Raw genomic sequence first — 17,606 nt, 5'->3', positions numbered from 1 at the left:
AGCCTCTTCTAGGCTAATTCTCACATATTAATTTAGCCCATTTCTAATCATCTATGTAGCACCGATCTTACCGGGAAGATTCTAGCCTACGTCCATCCTAGGTCAGAGCTTCATCGTGTGCATCTTCCCGGGAGCGGGGAGCATGGTGTCTCTCTGAGGCATCTGCCCCCAAGAGGAGAGGTGTTGAGTCTGAGCTCTATTCCTCTTCCTCCCAGCATTCTGTTCTGTTTACTCCTCCCACCTATGTTTTAACCTATGAGGGCCAAGCAGTTTCTTTATTGCTTAACCAATGAAATCAACAGATTGATATATGACACCCCCACATCACCTGCCCAGCGCTGGATCTCCCCATCCTTGGATTGCACAGCAAGCTTGACACCCCCTGCACACACACACACACACATCACTTCTTGGTGTTGTCATTTGAACTGATGCATGAGATTGCGCTGTACTTCCACAGCTGTTTTAATTTTCTCTGACTCGGTATTTAGTCTGAGAAGTGGGGGCTGAGGGCGTGGGGTGGCGAGCAAGCAAGTACCGTTGGATGCATCCTTTGTAACAGTGCCTGATCCTAGCATAGCCAGCCCCAGTAGGAGGTAAGAAGCCTAGTCCTCCCCAGGTCCCTTCCTGGGAGGGTCTCCAAGTGTTTTCTGCCCCTTCTGTTATCCTCTGACAAGGTGTGGTTTCCCCGGCATCCTTCAGAATTCCAACTCACATAAGGTTAGAAAATACTGAGTGAGACCCATGCATGGAGACCTGACCCATAAACGTCCCAGCAAGTTAAGTGGGTGTAGGACGTGCCAGCTAGCTTTCTTTCCCAACTGGGCCTCAGGCACAGAATGACAGGACTCTGGAGTGAGCCTCGGCTTCCAAACTGCCCAGTCCTTCTGAGAGTGATGGAGCAAATTCATGTCATCCTGGGCTTTCATGGGTAGTGCTCCCTAGACAGTGGCAGCTGTCCTCTGCCCTCCAAGTGTCACTTTCTAACATGCCTGCTCCTACAGGTAGTCCAAGTCGACAGCAAGCATGTTGAAATGTGTTGCCGTCGCTGTGTCTCTGGAAGTTCTTTGTGCTCGTGTTGAACCCAGTGAGGAAATGGACTTGGATCAACTGGACCTAAACCCCAGAATTACTGCTGCAGTTAAGAAGGGTATGTTGTATGAAGTAGCTAGCTATCATGTGTGCTCTGGGTAAAACAAGCTGCAGAAAGCTACTGGCCCTGTCCGTGTACTACTGGCCATCACCCAGTGGTCTTCTTCTTTTCAGGGAGGGTCTCAGATCTTTTAGCTCTGCCTGTGGGCTACTCTGTCTCATGAGCAACATGTTCTGCACCTACCTGTGTCCCTGAAGCACTGTGGCTGCTGTGAAGCCACCCTGGCCGCATCTTCATGGCAGCTCTTTCTGCCACTGTGGGAACTGGTTTGACACACCTGCAGTTATTTTTTCTCTTTCTTCTGTCTTCCTTTTTAACTGCAACAGGCTGTCACTGTATGGCCCTGGCTGGCCTGGAACTCACAGAGAGTCTTCTGCCTCTGCCTCCCAGTGCTGGAATTAATATTTTCTTCATTCAACAGGTTTGAAAATGAAGACACTCATTTCTTTCCCCTCCTCCCCAAGCAGCAGGCCCTTGGTTCATTAGTAGTGAGGCGCCCTTCACTTCCTGCCCCGTCCTGGCCTGTCTGCCTCCAAGTTCTGCTTTCCCTCCAGCCTCCTGTCTACCCGAGCCTGGCTTGGTGGTGCAGACACTTTCACACTGACTTTCACACTATCCCTTCTCCGTTTGTCAATGTCAGGGCTTCGAGCATGTCAGCGAGACCCCCCACCAACTCCACTCACACTTTTCGTTTTGCTTTTTTTTAAAATACAGGGTCTTGCTGTGTGGCTCAACCTGACCTTGAACTCCTTGACTTCAGTGACCCTCCTGCCTCAGCCTCCCAAGTAGCTGGGACAATGGACAAAGAGTGGGACAGGTCGACAGTCACATTCTCATATCACACAGGATTTGCACTCATCTCTGGTTCCTGCTGCTGCTGACAGAGAGTCAGGGCCAGGTCATAAGGGCACAGCGGCAGGCCCTTCAGCAGGCTCCTCCTTCCTTCTCCACCCACTAGTTACACTACCCAAGACTTTCTGGGTAAATCCAGGTGTCCCCAGATCTGGTGGCCCAGCTCTCCCCTCACCTCCCACCCTTGCTGAGTGTCCTGACTCATTGTGGTCCACTTTTTCTCTGGTTTATCTGTGTGACTTCAGGACGATTGAAGTCAGTGAAGGAGGTTCTGTGCTACTCGGGACCAGATTTGCAGAGGCTCACCAGCCTGCCCACCCACGACGTGCAGCATCTGCTGAGAGCGGCCGCTCTGCACCTTCAGGGCAGCCGTGTCCTTACAGGTGAGCAGGAAAGCATCTGCAGGGGTGATGGGGTGGACCCCATCGGCTCCAGACTCTGTGTTGGGAATGACGTCACAGCACTGCCCTAGCCCATCAGCCTCCCCTAGGAGAGTGCAGGTGACTTGTCCAGGGCCCACAGAGAAGAGCCCATAGCACTGAGCAGTGGGCCCTCAGCTCCTCTACAGCCATCCTGGAGTACTTGCACCCCAGAGTAGGCCCTCACAGCAGAGGACGAAGTCGGGGTCCCAGTGGTGTGGCAGGGGCAGCTGTGAGAGGCCCTGCCACTTCAGGACATGGCATCCACGTGATGGCTTTGCCTCACTGATGTCTGACTAACCTGATGGCCACAGGCTGCTACTGTTCCTTGTGATGGCCACAGGCTGCTACTGTTCCTTGTTTGCTCTTCTTGCTGAAGCTGTCCAGAACTAGACAGGCCCAGAAAGTCAGCTGAGCGTACCCTGTACACCCTGAAGCTTAGGGTTCCTCCTTTCCTTTTTCCTTTCTTCCTTTTTTTCTTCCTTCCTTTTTTCCTTCTCTCTCTCTATTTCTTAAAAACAGGGTCTTTGTCATTCTGACTGTTCTATGTAGCGCAGACTAGCCTCAAACTCATGGAGACGCCTCTGCCTTCCAATTGCTAGGGTTTGGATTTCTCTAGCAGCTTGTGCCCACTAGGGAAGGGCCATATCTTAGAATACGTGTGGCATCCTGGGAAGTGTGACGGAGACAAACTCTTATATATGTACTGTACTCAGCTGCACAGTCGGCTTACCTTCTGACCTCAGCACCCGGCCTCGTGCTGCATCTGAAGCCAACACTTCCTTAATGGCCTTAGGCTCACAGGCCCTAGCAGGCTGGGCAGGGCACAAGCCAGGCGGAAAGCATGGCTGATCCTGTGCTCCCTGCAGCATTGCAGCTGTTCCAGCAGAGGGAGCGCTTCCCTGAGCAGCATCAACGCCTGAGCCTGGGCTGCCCTGTCCTGGATCAGTTCCTTGGTGGCGGCCTGCCCCTGGAGGGCATCACTGACCTGGCTGGCTGCAGCTCGGCAGGGAAGACCCAGCTGGCGCTACAGCTTTGCCTGACTGTGCAATTCCCACGGCAATATGGAGGCCTGGAGGCGGGTGAGTGGCTGCCCCTTCCTGGGAGTGTAGGGGAAGTGTAGGGTCCAAGGCAGGTGGCACTCAGGCCCCCTGCTCGGGGCTACTTTCCTCTCAGGGAGGCATGGCTGTCTCCTGGGTAGTCTCCCATGACTGTCTTTCTTCTAGAAGATTAGTGGAAGGTGAAGCTGTACTTAGGCTGTGGGAAGGAAGCAGGGGCACCAGCTGACCCCGCAGTTGTCACACAGCTTCAGCGGGGCGCCTCACCCCTGCATCAGGCCCACAGCCACAGAGGTGGGGCAGAGAACATGTGGCATTTTCAGCATGTGCATGACTCTGACCCAGGGCGACTCCCCAGACCACCTGCCTGGGTCCTCTGTGGGCTGATGGTCAGAGCTACCTGCAAAACAAGCCAAATCTCTGCCATTTGTGCCCAAGATAGGGAGCAGGGTTAGGGAGACCGAGTTGACTCCCGAACTTTGCCCCTTTCTTCACCAGCTGGGGCCTTGCCACAACACCACTTCACTTCATGTTGGCTTCTGTCCTAAAAGCCATGGCTGAAGAAAGGCTCCAGTTTCCCTGTCCTATCACAGCTTGTCTTGTACAGCAGCTGCTCCTGAAGCAGCGTCAGTGCCGGTGCCCCACCAGCATTTCTGAGTCTGTAGCGGTGTGGTATGAGCCTCTGATGTGCTTTCTTCCAGGATATACCTGGTAGACCCAGAGCCATATCAAAATACCTCTTGCTTACAGAGTCTTAAAAACCGTCATCCAGCTGTGGTTCTTCACACCTGTAACCCTAGCTTTCATGAGGCAGGGGCAGGAAGATCAATGCAAGTTGGAGGCCAGCCTGACTCCACAGAGTCTGGCCTGGGGAGTAAGACCTTACCTTAATAGAAATATTGAAATATTTTTATTTGCATTCAGAATATTGTCAGCTATGCTTCTTCCTTTTGTGGATGATCTTCGGTTTGGTTTGATTTTTCGAGACAGGGTTTCTCTCTGTACCCCTGGCTCTCCTGGAACTCACTCTTTAGAGCAGGCTGGCCTCGAACTTACAGAGATCTGTCTGCCTCTGCCTCTCGAGTGCTGGAATTAAAGCTATGTTGCCACTACCACCACCTAAGTGATCTTTGCTTTCCTGAATCCTTTGAAACATGAATGGTGTTCATCTTATGAAAAACACTTATCTGTGGTTTGATGTCTTCAGCAAGCCACTGGTATCTTTCTCCTAAGAGTTCTAGAACTCAGCCCGTGGATTCCAAGAGTCCCAGTATCGTCTATGGGGAAGACTTCTCGGCTGAGGCACTGGCATCTCTGTTGAGAGCCGACTGCCCAAAAGCACAGGGTTTCCTGCTAGTGGCCCAGCTCTTTTCAGCTGCAGGATCTGGGTGGCCTTCGGACCGCTCGTGTTCCAGGTGAGCAGGTGCTCATGCCTGGTCATGCACTCTTCCACTTACCTCTGGCATCACCAAGAGACAGGCGGGAGTCCGTGAGTTATCCTGCATTTGAGGAACATGTTTCAAAGTCCCTTAACTCTGATGATCTCTGCCCGGTCCTGCCCAACCCAGCAGGAAACTAGAGAGCAGGAATGAGCTAGCAGGATATCCAGAAACAGGGAGTGTACTCAGGTGTCAGGGTAGAGGGCTAGCCTGTGTTCTAAGGGAGCAGCAGGGTGAAAACTTGTAAGAGGCAGAGGCTACATTTGGCTTCGCGGCCACAGGTCCGTTTCCAGTTCTTGTGCACACCAGTGTTCTGGCTTCCCAGGGGCCGTCTACATCTGCACAGAGGATGTCTTCCCCAGCAAGCGGCTGTGGCAGCTCATTGAACAGCAACAGCAGCTGCGGACAGATGTGCCTGGGGAGGTGGTCCAGAAGATCAAGTTCGGCAACCACATCTTCATTGAGCATGCGGCCGATGTGGTGAGTGTCTGTTTCTGCTCACAAACGGCCCAGTGACTCAGCCAGTGTCACCTGTGCAGGGGCCTAGTGCAGAGACCAGGCTCAACTCAGAACACACTGTCAGGGTAGTTGGGAAGGATGTCCAGAATAAGATCTAGAGGATCAGAAACCCATAGGGCAGAGGTCATGGCGGAAGGGTTCTTCCTAAACCAGTAGCTCTCAACCTTCTGTGAGTCACACTCCACACAGCGGTTATTTACATTAGGGCTCACAACTACAGCAAAATTACAGTTATGAGTGCAACAAAACAATTCTATGATTGGGGGTCACCACAACATGAGGATCTGAAGGGCTGCAGCGTTAGATGTAAACACATTCACCAGGGAGCCTGCTGCCCTGTGCCGTGGGCCAGCATTCTCAGGACCGCTGGCCTTGAGTGTAAGTCTGCCCTGGTCCTATCTTTAACCAGCACTATCACTCCTTCCCCAGAGTCTGTCAATCTACCCAGGAAAGAAGGGGGAGGAAGAGCCCTGGGAGTGTAGCAAAGGGGTCCTGAGAACTCACAAGCTTCTGTAGAGCCCTCTCTGCTGCCTTAGCCTGGGGCTTACCTGCTACTGGAGGTGACCGGGCTGGGCTCTGTCCCCGCAGCAGGAAGCAGAGCCATGCCCAAGACAGTTGCTCAGTTTAGAGAAGCTCTTGTCTGCAGGGATGGGTGACAGATGAGGATCGTTCTGGAGTTCGGAGAAGGGACTAAACCTGTACCCGAAATATGGATGTGGATGACAGGCATGGCAAGCACCCTTGGCGTGCCCACCTGGGGCATCGCTGGCTAGGGAGTGTTCTGAGAGTGGCAAGCTGGCTCAACCAACTCCAAAACTGTCCTCATGCTCACCAATTGGTGTGCACACAGGTCACTCACATGCACGATAATAAAACATTTTAATTTTTTAAAAACAGTTGCTGAGTGGTGGCACACCTTTAATCCTAGTGCTCAGGAGGCAGAGACAGGCAGATCTCTGAGTTTGAGGCCAACCTGGTCTACAGAGAAAGTTCCAAGACAGCCAGGGCTACACAGAGAAACTTTGTCTTAAAAAGAATAGGGGGGAGGGATTATAGTTAGGAACAGACATTCATTCTGGTAAACGGAAGGGATATAAACTTTTAATTTTAAAAAATGTACAATAAAAATACATTATTACACACAACAGAGAACTAAACACATGAGAAGTGGCACAGGAAGGCCAGGCAGAAGCAACAGGAGCCAGATGTGTCTTGTCCCAGTGGCCTCCCAGAAGGAGGCAGGGCCAGGTCACCGACCTTACTGGCTAAGAGTTGCTCTCCAGGACCCTACAGTGGTGTGGTTATTAGTATGTGCTCCGCAGCACGTAGGCAGGGGAACTAAGTTAGCTCTGTGGGCTCTCAGCTGAGGGCCCTCCCAGCCCCACCATGGCCTTCACAGGGCCAGCTCTGGAGCCACACTCAGCAGCAGCATCGTGATGTTTAGAGCAGGCCAGGCTCAGGTCACTGTAAAAGAAAGCTGCAGATCAGGCTAGGCCACATGGGAGCTGCTCCATCCCCTCCTGCCCTGGGGTCTTCCCAGCAATGGGAGTGGTGTCAGCCTCCTTAGGGTTCAATAGGATGTGAGCACAGAACCTCCCCTCTTCTGCATAAGTCCAGCAGTATTGACCATACCTGTCCTTCCACACTGGCTAGCAAGCAGGCTTGGATGCAACTGGCAGGCACAGCCACCATTTGCCATCCATCCCAAGGTACCCAGGCCCTGGCTGAGGGGAGGTGCAGACACTCACGTTAGTGCTAGCGTCTTCTAGGCTGCTGCTGTCGTTTTCCACACAAAGAGACTCTGCTGGGGACACCCTAGAGAAAAGTACAGACTGAGTTTCACTCTGGGCTGGATGCCGGAATCTGACAGCTCCTCACAGCTGCCAGTGTGTCAGTGCTGGTTACCTGCTTGGCCAGCCAGAAGCTGAAAACAGTGAACTCTGAATGGTATGGCTGCAACCTCAGGCCTACGCCCCACTCCACTGTGGCCATGTGGCTATGAGCAAGACCTTCCTGACAGCAGCCATCCACCTTCCCCACACAAGCCTACCCTGACCTGGGCCACTCAGCTACTCAGGCTCTTGACCACGTCACACGTCACCCAAAGCCTAGTGCCAACAGGACACAGTGGCCCCAAGAAGAAAGCCCAGAGTCACCTGCCTTGGGAGATACATTTCTGCCCTAAGCCTAGAGCTCCTGGAGTCCCAGTGTCCCTATTCCCCACCAGCATCTTCTCCAGGGTGCAGGCCTTTAACCCCTTTAGAAGTGGATGGTACCTCCTGTGTGCAGAGCAGACTACCACATCTAGCGTGTCCCATCAGTACAAAGGCCAAGAGGGCACCTGGCTCTTCCCCCACACCCTATTTGAGTGGGGCCAAGCAAAGCTGCTCTCTAGACCATAGCCTAGTGAGCTGATCCTGTCAGCACAGAGCTGTCCAGTGGGTGACCTCAGGACCTACAGTGGAACTACTGGAAGGGGACAGTCACTGTGATGACCACACCCCTCTGCAGGACTCAGGGTGAGGGTATGGGAGATAGTGGAAGGTGCTCTTGTGAGAAGAGCGTAGATTGAAGAAACAGGTATGAGTCACCCCCATCCCAGGTAGGCAGGAGGCAGGCAGGAAGTGTCAAAAAGCTAGATCTCAGGGAGTTACGACCAGATGGAGGCCGCTGGCCAGGTGTGCCTTGTGTAGACCACAATGTATGTCCTCCACAGGACACCTTGTTGGAGTGTGTGAGTAAGAGGGTCCCTATTCTGCTGTCAAGGGGAATGGCCCGCCTGGTGGTGGTTGACTCTGTTGCAGCCCCTTTTCGTTGTGAGTACGATGTTCAGGCCTTGGCCACCAGGGCCAAACACCTGCGGTCACTGGGGACCATGCTCCGAAGACTGAGCAGCACCTTCCGGAGCCCTGTGCTGTGCATCAACCAGGTAGCTGAGGCTAGTGGGCTTTGCCCTTTGCCTTGGGAAAACAGGACTGACTGGATGGGAGGGGAAGCAGCTGAGGTGGCTGTTGCCGCTGACCCTCATGTGGGTTTTTCCAGGTGACAGAAATGGTGGAGGAGCAAGAGTCTATGCTCAGGCCACTGGGGTGAGTATGGGCACCTCAGCATACTGGAAACTGGAGTGGGGTTGGGGATATACAAACAGCAATACCCACTTTGTCCCTTAGGGCCTGGGATGAGCACCTCTCTCCAGCCCTTGGCATCACCTGGGCTGACCAGCTCCTGATGAGAATGATGGCTGACCGGGTCCGTGAGGATGATGCCACTATGGGCCCAGCTCGGACTCTACGAGTGCTCTTCGCCCCCCACCTGCCCCTCTCTTCCTGTTGCTACACAGTCGGTGGGGAAGGCATTAGAGGGATACCAGGAACTGAGTCCTGTTAACAGTTGCCCAGCAGATCACCCTGATTCTGATGAGTCCTTCCAACCGTGTTAGCACCTGGTGGACAGATACCCACTGCCACTTAGCATCTGCTCTCCTCTCCCTGGGGTTCGCCTACTGCTGAGCCTTGGAGTTTGGCCCCACACACTGCCGTTTAGAGCGGTAGTTCTCACCTGGGGGTCAAACAACTCACAGGAGTCAACCAAGACCATCAGAAAACACAGATATTTACATTGCGATTCATAGCGATCAAAATTACAGTTATGAAGTAGCAATGAAATAACTTTGTGGTTGGGGGTCACCACAACCTGAGGAACTGTATTTAAGGGTCTCAGTGTTGGAAGGTTGAGAACCACTAGCTTAGAAGATGAATGACCCACCAGGGGCTCTGGCAGCCCCGGGGCGTCTGTTTGGGAGCTGCTTAATAAGGCTCAGCTCTTGTCTCCTCTGCTTCTGCCTGGGGCCAAGTCAGCAGCTGGCCTGGTGGGGCCTCCTCTCCTGCAGGATAGTTTTAACCCACACACAGCACACACACAGGCCAAATGGGGCACACAATGAGATACTGGGTTCAGGCTCCAGAATTGCCAAAAAGGGTGGGGGTCGCAGACAGCTTTGACGAGCTTCATACAGCCTGGGGCTATCCTGAAGATGTCATGGTATATACCGTATGTGGTCTGTTCCCCTATTTGAGTGGGGACAGTGACAGTTAAGTCCCAGTTTGAGGAGTCACAGGACACTAAAGCAGCAGGACTCCTTGGTGAGGCCCATGTGGCACATTTGCTGGTGGAAACCTGTGCTGCCAGGAAGCATCTGGAAGCACAGGACAGGTTTAAACCACAGCCCTGTCTTCAGAGGCCATATTTCCTTGGTGACTGTAGAGCCTCAAGTCCAGAAGTGGTGATTCTGGGGTACAGAGCAGATGTTACTTATGTCTGCTGAGCTACTCAGCCTAAGGAGGTGAGGCAAGCAGGTTAGACCAGTCCCACCTCCTTTCCCGAGACTGTTCTGGAACGAGGGTCAGCTTGTTTGCTCCGCCCCAATGTTGTTTGTGTGTGGGGAGGGGCACAAAAGGGAAGTATCTCATTGTGTGCCCCATTTGGCCTGTGTGTGTGCTGTGTGTGGGTTAAAACTATCCTGCAGGAGAGGAGGCCCCACCAGGCCAGCTGCTGACTTGGCCTCAAGGGCGGTGGTTAGGGCACAAGCAGGACAGGATCCTTACTTGGAAGCAATCTTCTGTGGCTTTGCCACCTAGATAAGAATACCCAGAGATTTTCTTTTGGCTGGGCAGTAGTAGTACACATATCTAATCCCAGCACTTGGAGTCAGAGGCAGGCGGAGCTCTGCAAGTTCAAGGCCAACCTTGTCTACAATAGAGCTAGTTCCAGGAAAGCTAGGGTTACAAAGAGAAACCCTGTCTCAAAAGAAGAACAAAAGAAGGAAGGAAAGAGGAGAGGGGAGGAGAGGGAAAAAGAAAGAGCATTCAGAGAAATGACAAGCTTCATGTTGCTGGACCAGGATACGCAAGGACAAACCCATGAGCACACTGTTGACCAAAGTAGGATCACGCTAAAGTGACCATCTTGCTCTTAGGGATTCTGGGGACCACAGGACTTGGACAGTGGGCCTTTCCCTCACTTGGCCTGAACATGCATGTCCTTTAACTAGATTTAGTGCCCAGAGGAAATCCAGCATTTCTCTGCATATTTTACAGCATTAATTCTTCTTAAATGCAGCAAATACTACTACCTTCTGAACCTGCCTAGCCAGGGCAGGAAGTCTGCTGCCTGTCAGGTGAGCCTGGGGCTCTCAGAGGGCCCATTACCACAGGCACAAACTCTAGGCTCACTGTGAGGTCCAGATGCATAAACATATTCCATAATTTTTGGTAAATTAATAGGAAAAGCAGTTTAACTATTAGCAAGAAAAACTGTAAAGTCTTTTTTCTACTGAGAGGCCAAGTGTGTGGTGCATTCCTTTAATCCCAGCACTCAGAGGCAGAAGCAGGTGGATCTCTGGAGGTTGAGACCAGCCTGGTCTACAGAGTGAGTTCCAGGATAGCCTGGGCTACACAGTGACCCTGTCTCAAAAAAAAACAAAGTAAACAACAAACAAAAAAGCTTTTTTTTTTTTAGGAAAAGCAATTGAACCCTGAGGCTGGGCATGGCATGTACACCTACAGCCCCACGATCCTGAGTGTGGACTACACACACCTCAAGTAAACACAGAAGCAAGAGACAGACACAGTAAACACAGGCTATCCCTGAGGCCTGGGCTCACAAGACCTCCAAAGATGGGGATAAAGACCAGGACACAGCCTATGGGTCAAAGATGCTATGCACTGACCACAGCAAACAGCTAGCTCTGTTCGAATCTACTGGAGCAGAAGCTTGAGGACCAAAAGAAAAAGCCCTGTTTCCACACAATAGAATGCTGCTGCTGCGCTGTCTGCTTTCTGAGGTTCTTTGAGACAGGGTTTCTCTGTGTAGCCCTGGCTGTCCTGGATCATACTCTGTAGTGAAATAGGATTAATTTTGTGGTTTGGACTGAGGCCTGGAACTCACGTGGAGCAAGATGGCCTTGAGCTCTAGAGGGCTGGGTCCAAAAGCCTTGGGACCACACCCAGCCCAGCTGCTCTCAGTGAAGGTCAAAGAAAGCTGCACCAGTTTGTCTCTCAGTTTCCTCTTTCCTCCTAAGACACGGCAGCAAAGTGGCCCCTATACAGCCTGTCTCTGATCCCCTGGAAACTAAGTGTCCCAGCGCAGGCAAGAATGGACGCTGGAGCTAAAGGGAGACACCTCAGTTTCACATGTCATATAGCACAAAACCCAAGTCACTGAGAAACATCAGTACGGAATGTGGACTTGTACCTCATAGCATGCCTGGCTGCTAAGGGGCCACAGCATTAAACCACCCCACTCTGTGAGGTGTGGCCACACACTGCTGCTGGCTGTTAGCACGGTTAAGCCATAGAAAGATGGAAAAGAGGAAACTCCCAAGCACTCCCTCTTGAGCAGGGCATTCCGGAACTGACTTTGCACACTAAGAGTTTCAGTCAGAGGAACAGAACCATTACTCAGACCAGGTTTGGGGTGCAGACCGGCAATCCCAGTATTCAGGTGGCTGGCAAAGAAGAATCACAAATTCAAAGCTTACCTGGCTCAAAATTAAAATGAAAGGTTAGCCAGCCCTGTTAGGTCTGAGGTAGTCCATATATCTAGGAAGGAGCTCGAGCTAGGAGGATTTCTGGTCACTAGATAAAAGTCAGCATTCTTCAGGAACTTGAGAAACTGGTTCCCATCTGCCAAAAGGAGTCATTTCCCTCGCCTCTGGCTCAGGGACACAGGACTACCTGTGTGGTGCCTATGAGCTTATCAAAGCCCATGCCGGTATCCAGGCTCCCTCAGAACCACAAGACGCTCCACATGTCACAGTCAGCGCTAGGCTGCTGGCTAGTCCGCCCAGCTACCTATCCTCCTTACAACAGGCATGATCTGTCCACCATGGAGCCCCCTCTCGGCCTCACTATCTCCACTACTCTCTCCTCTCCCGATGCCCTGGCCCTGGCCATGTCCAGCCCATTTTCATTTCTCCCTGTTCTGGGTTCTCCCAGATGCCTCTTGGTATTTTCTCTTTCGTTAACAATAAAAACCTTCCCCCTAAGAATGTAGCCATCAAGTCAGCAGTTTCTTTGCTACACCCCTCACATACAAGCTCAAGAGGGGGGCATTTGCGCTGCATAAATGTGACCCTGGATTCTACCCGTAGTACTTTGGCCAGTCTGAGAGAAGCAGTCTAGCAGCCACCGGGCTCCCTCTCAATACTTGAAGAAATGCTTCACACGACAGACACTGCCTTGCTGACCCTACAGACATCTAGAAGCCTGGGTAATCAGAGCTCTTCATCCCAGAAGCAGCTAGCATGGGTCCCCTTACAGGCAGAGGCCAGCACCAAGTCGTCTGCCCCACAGACTTCCAGGTCCAGTGTTCAGACAATGGATCTTCCAGGTGTTCACAATGGCATGAACGCCTTGGAGCCTCTCCAGGCGCAGATGGCCAGCATACAACCACTATTCAGAACCAATGTGTGGGCCGGGCGTTGGTGGCGCACGCCTTTAATCCCAGCACTCGGGAGGCAGAGGCAGGCGGATCTCTGTGAGTTCGAGACCAGACTGGTCTACAGAGCTAGTTCCAGGACAGGCTCCAAAGCCACAGAGAAACCCTGTCTCGAAAAGCCAAAAAAAAACAAACAAACAAAAAAAAAAACAATGTGTGCTCCCAGCTCAGATCCCCCTGTCTCCCAGAATCCACTATGAACCCAAACAGACTCTGGAGAACACTGGCCAAGAATGTAACACAGGCAGCCCAGCGCCCTGCTGAGGGCCACACGGGGAGTAGAATCGGACCCTAACCTAATGGCACCGAAAATGAAAGTGGGCACTTTCAGAAGGCACGAAGCCAGCAGAGCAGCGGGAAAACAACTTCAATTCCCAACGTGTTGTCCAAAGCCCTAACTCAGAGTGCGGAGCCTGAGGGTCCCGACTGACAACTTTGAAACTGCACCCCTAAATCAGCATTTCTGCTCGGCAGTGCCATCCTGAAGTCTGGAGTGCAGAAAATGCTGACAAGGCTCCAGAGAATGTCCCCAAGTGAGGGGCAGCAGGCACCACAGAGACAAGGCACGGGTAGCTTGTTATAGAGCAGCAGAGTCCCAGAGTCCCCTGTGAGCCACCGTCTGGCAAATCCCCTTGACAACGTGGACAGCACCAGGTGAAGCCCTGTGATGTCCACACTTTTCCTTCCACCAGGAAAGCCTGGAGGTTAGAAAAGCCGCAAAACCACAGAACTCAAGCATCATCAAAAACCACTCTTTCCCCAGAATCCCTGCCCGAGTTGATGTGATCACTGCTTCCATGCCTAAAGCCAATGCCCACTGGGAAGAAATGATACTGTGGACTATCTGCCGACTCAGCAGCTGTTGTAGGCTGTGCACGCACATCACAGTGTGGGGTCCCCAGGTCACCTTCAGGTGTCTTCCTGTCACCCCCCAGCTTGTCTGAAACAGTCTTTGAACCTGGAGCAGGCCATTTTGGTGACTGGTTGGCCAGGATACCTCCCGGGTCCAATTTTCTCTGCCTACCCCAGGGTGGGGGTTACACACATAGCACCATGCCCCCCTCTTTGCGTGGATGCTGGGGATCCGAACTCAGGTCCTCAGGCTTGAGCAGCAAGCACTTTATTCACTTAGCTGTTTTCCCAGACTGGTTTTCTTTTTAGTTGTGTGTATATGTATGTGTGTACACACACATCCGTGTGGAGGCCAGAAGACAACTTGGAGTCAGTTCTCTCCTACTGTATGGGTTCTGAGGGTTGACAGGCCTGCTAGCAAGCCTTTAACCCCTAATCCGTTTTCACTTTTGGAGTCTCACTGTCCCCTCTGATGGCCTCTCGAATGCTAAGAGTACAGGCATGAAACGCTATGCCTGGCTCACTTGTCACCAAAGAGGCTTTCTCCGAACAGAATCGAGGTGCTCCACCAGCTCCCTCTGAATCCTAGGGCCAGCTTCCCAGCTGCTTCTCAACCTGCCCTGGAAAGGAGTGGGCAGAGTACACACACCATCCTGAGACCCAGGAAGTCTGCTCTGCGGCTATGGCGCAGTACAGCATGCTGGCAGGAAGAGGGCGCTGAGGATAGTTACCCAGGGTTCCTTGGCTCACTGTCCCGTGCACTTCCTCCCTTCAGCTTCCTAACCAGCTTCTCACTGCTCCGTCTAATGGAAGCCCGGAGTTTGCTAAAGGAGCCACTGCGCTTTAAAGATCCAGTGCCATCCTGAAAAACACGTGAACAAGTGTGAAGCTGTGGGTGTCCCACCCTTACCCATGCTCAGCCCAATGACCCCAACTGCTGCCAGGCACTGGCTGGCGTGTGAGTCCTGCCAAAGCCACCAGACTGCCATGTGCATGAACCATGAACCCATTGAAAACACCCATGATCAGAATCCTTTGAAAATGAGGAGTCCCAGCAGAAGCAGCCACATTCCCAAAGGAGCGTGAGCCCACTGCCATCTTAGGACAAAGGACAGTACAGGTCAGGAGAACTAAGGCATCTTCCAGGACTGTCTGCCAAGTGTAACTCCATGCTGCATGAACATGTGTGCACCCGGCAGGAAGACAGTCAGGATGCCACACCTCATGAAGGAAGACAGTGTCCTCCTAACAGACTCACCTACGCAAATTTTAAATGTCAAATCTAAATGTAGCTGCAAGTTGTTTAATTGGATGCTCATTTTTATACAAATCCTAAAGCCCTGGGATACCTGTGGGAAGTGAAAGAGCAAGCAGCTGTGCCCATAACCAAGCAGACACTACAGAGATGCTTGGCAGAGCCTGGACATGAAGTCCGTGCAGAGTGGGCCCTGCGCAGAGCAGCGTCTACCCCAGAGCCACCCTCAGGGAATCTCAAGAACCCAGTGCCGCCAGAGGCCACGCAGTACTGCGTCCCAGAAGACTGAGAAGGTACAGAGCAGACAGACACAAGACATAGGTCAGTTGGAGTGAGTTTATTAGAAGTTAGAAAGACACAAATACACACATCACAGAGCACTTTAAGATTAGTAGAGAGAAGCAGAAATGCCAAAATTCCACACCAAGACTACAGAGCAATCTACTTCAGTGTGTCCTGGGAGGCCTGTGCAGGACACTGGCCAGGTCTGTAAGTGCGACAGGGACGTGCGGCACATGCCTTGCTCCTACAGCTCAGTGACTGCACAGGTCACTATCATGCCACTGTAATACCTGGGTGACATTAACACCTGTCATGGGTGGACAACTACTCTCTCTTAACTGTTAAACTTGCGTGTTACACAGTAAATGGGTTTATTAACACAGCTGATATCTCTAAGTACATATCTGGCAAAGCTACATGTATCCAGAAATCAAGACCCCAAAAGGACAGCAGCACCGAAAGGAATGGCCAGTCCCAGAGGTGCGGCTGACAAGCTCCTAGGGGCTGCTAGACACAGCGGGCAGCACTGGAGGGGCTGGAGGAGGCGCTGCCCGTCATGCAGGAGCAGTGTGGGAGGCACCGGGCAGGTGGCTAGGCCTGTCAGACAGAAAGAGAGAAGCAGGTGAGGCAGGAGGAGCACAGTGCGGCAGGCCCCGCCCCCAAGCCCGCTCTACAGTATTTCTAGGTCACAGATCTCAGCGGCATGAAGCTCAGTGGCCCGGGCACTCCCTGCTCTACCAGGCTGGCACAGCAGGTGCTGGGCCCAGGGCATGTGAGGGATCGCAGGCTAGCTTTCTCTAACTGTCAAAAGTGAAAGTCAACATTTTTCAAGCACAGACTGGCACTGTGTTAGAAATCTCCTCAGCACTTACTATGGAGAGTTTCATAAGTTATTGAACATGAGGGAAGTTTGGTGGGGAAAGACAGGAAAGGCCGAATGTGGAAGACGCCATTGAAACTTCTCCTGTCTTGCAGCTTTCTCTAAATGCCACAAGCTCCCCGCAGTCTGGTGAATTTCAGTCTCTTAAAAACACTAACACCCTAGAATCTCGAGAACTTTAAGACCCAGTGACTTTAGAAGTTGGCAGCACATTTGAAACATGCAGTTGATGATCCGAATAAAAACTGCTCCTGGGGCCGCCAAAAATCTCAAAAGGTGCAGACAGCTGGGCCTGGCCCGCCCGCTCGGACTCACCATGGGACGCTGAGCAACTCATTTAACCAGCCCGAGCTTCATCTTTCTCATCTTTAAAATGGAAAAATAAAACTTGTTACCAATGCCTCATGAATGCCAGGGGACAAGAAAACATCAGTTCCCACTGTCTGTCCTGAGAAGGATGCTAAATATTACATGTTCCCACACAGCATGATCCTCCTGCCCTCGTGGTCTGTACCCCATCGAAAGATGCTGGCCACCTCCCTGGGTTCAAATGGATGACAGTGAACTCTTTCTCAGCCACTCCACCTGTTCGCTGAAGTAGCAGGCATGTCTAGGCTGGGTAAAACTCAAGCAGACAGATACCCCTGAGCATAGCTCAGGACTCGGAGGACCACTCTATTCTGACACTCTATGCAACTACAAGACATTCATATTGCATAAACCCTTTTTAAGATCGCACTTATTGTGTGTGTGTGTGTGTACACTCACATGTAAAGTGCATGTATGGAGTTCAGAGGATAACTTCTCCACCATGTTAGTCCTGAGGATTAAATTCAGGTCACTTGAGTGGCAAGTGTCTTTACCCACTGAGCGATTTTGCAAGCTCTCAGATAAGTCACCGAAGACGCTGACTTTAGTATTACCTCTGTGCAGTAGAACTGTAGAGAGGGTACTTCTATAACTTCTTTTAGTATATTCTAGTTGCCTCCTTAGCATAACTTTTCATAAATAAAGATCTACTCTGAATTAACAGTTACCTCATTTCCTAATAACCTTCAATAAGAATTTAGTAATTAAAACTGTGAAAGTCAAGCCTGGTGGCACATGTCTTTAATTCCAGAGTTCAGGAGTCAGAGGCAGGCAAATCTCAGTGTTGCAGCCAACCAGGGCTACACTGTAAAACCTTTTCTCAAAAAAGCAACAAAACAGGTGGCGCACACCTTTAATCCCAGCACTCGGGAGGCAGACACAAGTGAATCTCTGATGTGGGAGTGTCATATATCAATCTGTTGATTTCATTGGTTAAGGAATAAAGAAACTGCCTAGGCCCCTTGATAGGCCAACCCTTAGGTGGGTGGAGTAAACAGAACAGAAGGCTGGGAGAAAGAAGCTGAGTCAGA

At 51.8% G+C, this 17,606-nt stretch overlaps 2 protein-coding genes across 17 annotated transcripts in view; one reads left to right on the top strand and one right to left on the bottom strand.

Annotated features, from left to right (window-relative positions):
* The first annotated feature begins 1,095 nt into the window (after window positions 1–1,095).
* Xrcc3 (X-ray repair cross complementing 3) lies at window positions 1,096–9,088 on the top strand. Its single transcript, XM_005343584.2, has 7 exons — window positions 1,096–1,150; window positions 2,251–2,388; window positions 3,294–3,506; window positions 5,247–5,401; window positions 8,157–8,369; window positions 8,483–8,529; window positions 8,611–9,088. The coding sequence occupies exons 1-7, from the start codon at window positions 1,096–1,098 to the stop codon at window positions 8,825–8,827; spliced, it is 1,038 nt and encodes a 345-aa protein (XP_005343641.1). The 3' UTR covers window positions 8,828–9,088.
* Klc1 (kinesin light chain 1) overlaps window positions 6,500–17,606 on the bottom strand; it is a 54,229-nt gene continuing 43,122 nt past the window's right edge. For 5 of the 16 annotated variants that reach the window (XM_013355723.2, XM_005343585.3, XM_005343587.3 and 2 more), the window contains exons 14-16: window positions 14,521–14,651; window positions 7,189–7,255; window positions 6,500–6,904 (exon numbers count right to left, since the gene is read on the bottom strand). In XM_013355723.2, the coding sequence (XP_013211177.1) occupies window positions 6,902–6,904; window positions 7,189–7,255; window positions 14,521–14,651 (201 nt within the window). In that variant the 3' untranslated portion in view covers window positions 6,500–6,901. Of the gene's footprint in view, window positions 6,905–7,188; window positions 7,256–14,520; window positions 14,652–15,366; window positions 15,924–16,521; window positions 16,573–17,606 lie in introns of those variants that run through there. The other 11 variants (XM_005343588.3, XM_026781370.1, XM_005343589.3 and 8 more) reach the window with 3 other exon arrangements.

The sequence above is a fragment of the Microtus ochrogaster genome, chromosome 1 (assembly GCF_000317375.1).
Source record: "Microtus ochrogaster isolate Prairie Vole_2 chromosome 1, MicOch1.0, whole genome shotgun sequence".
In the NCBI taxonomy this organism is placed as follows: Eukaryota; Metazoa; Chordata; class Mammalia; order Rodentia; family Cricetidae; genus Microtus; species Microtus ochrogaster.
This window is presented reverse-complemented; position numbering and strand designations above follow the sequence as displayed.

Bases quoted from the DNA above. Each gene is read 5' to 3' on its own strand.
- Xrcc3 (XM_005343584.2), top strand. From the start codon at position 1,096: ATGGACTTGGATCAACTGGACCTAAACCCCAGAATTACTGCTGCAGTT. The intron at 1,151-2,250 runs GTATGTTGTATG...GTGTGACTTCAG, and splicing joins TACTGCTGCAGTTAAGAAGG to GACGATTGAAGTCAGTGAAG. The intron at 5,402-8,156 runs GTGAGTGTCTGT...TGTCCTCCACAG, and splicing joins TTGAGCATGCGGCCGATGTG to GACACCTTGTTGGAGTGTGT.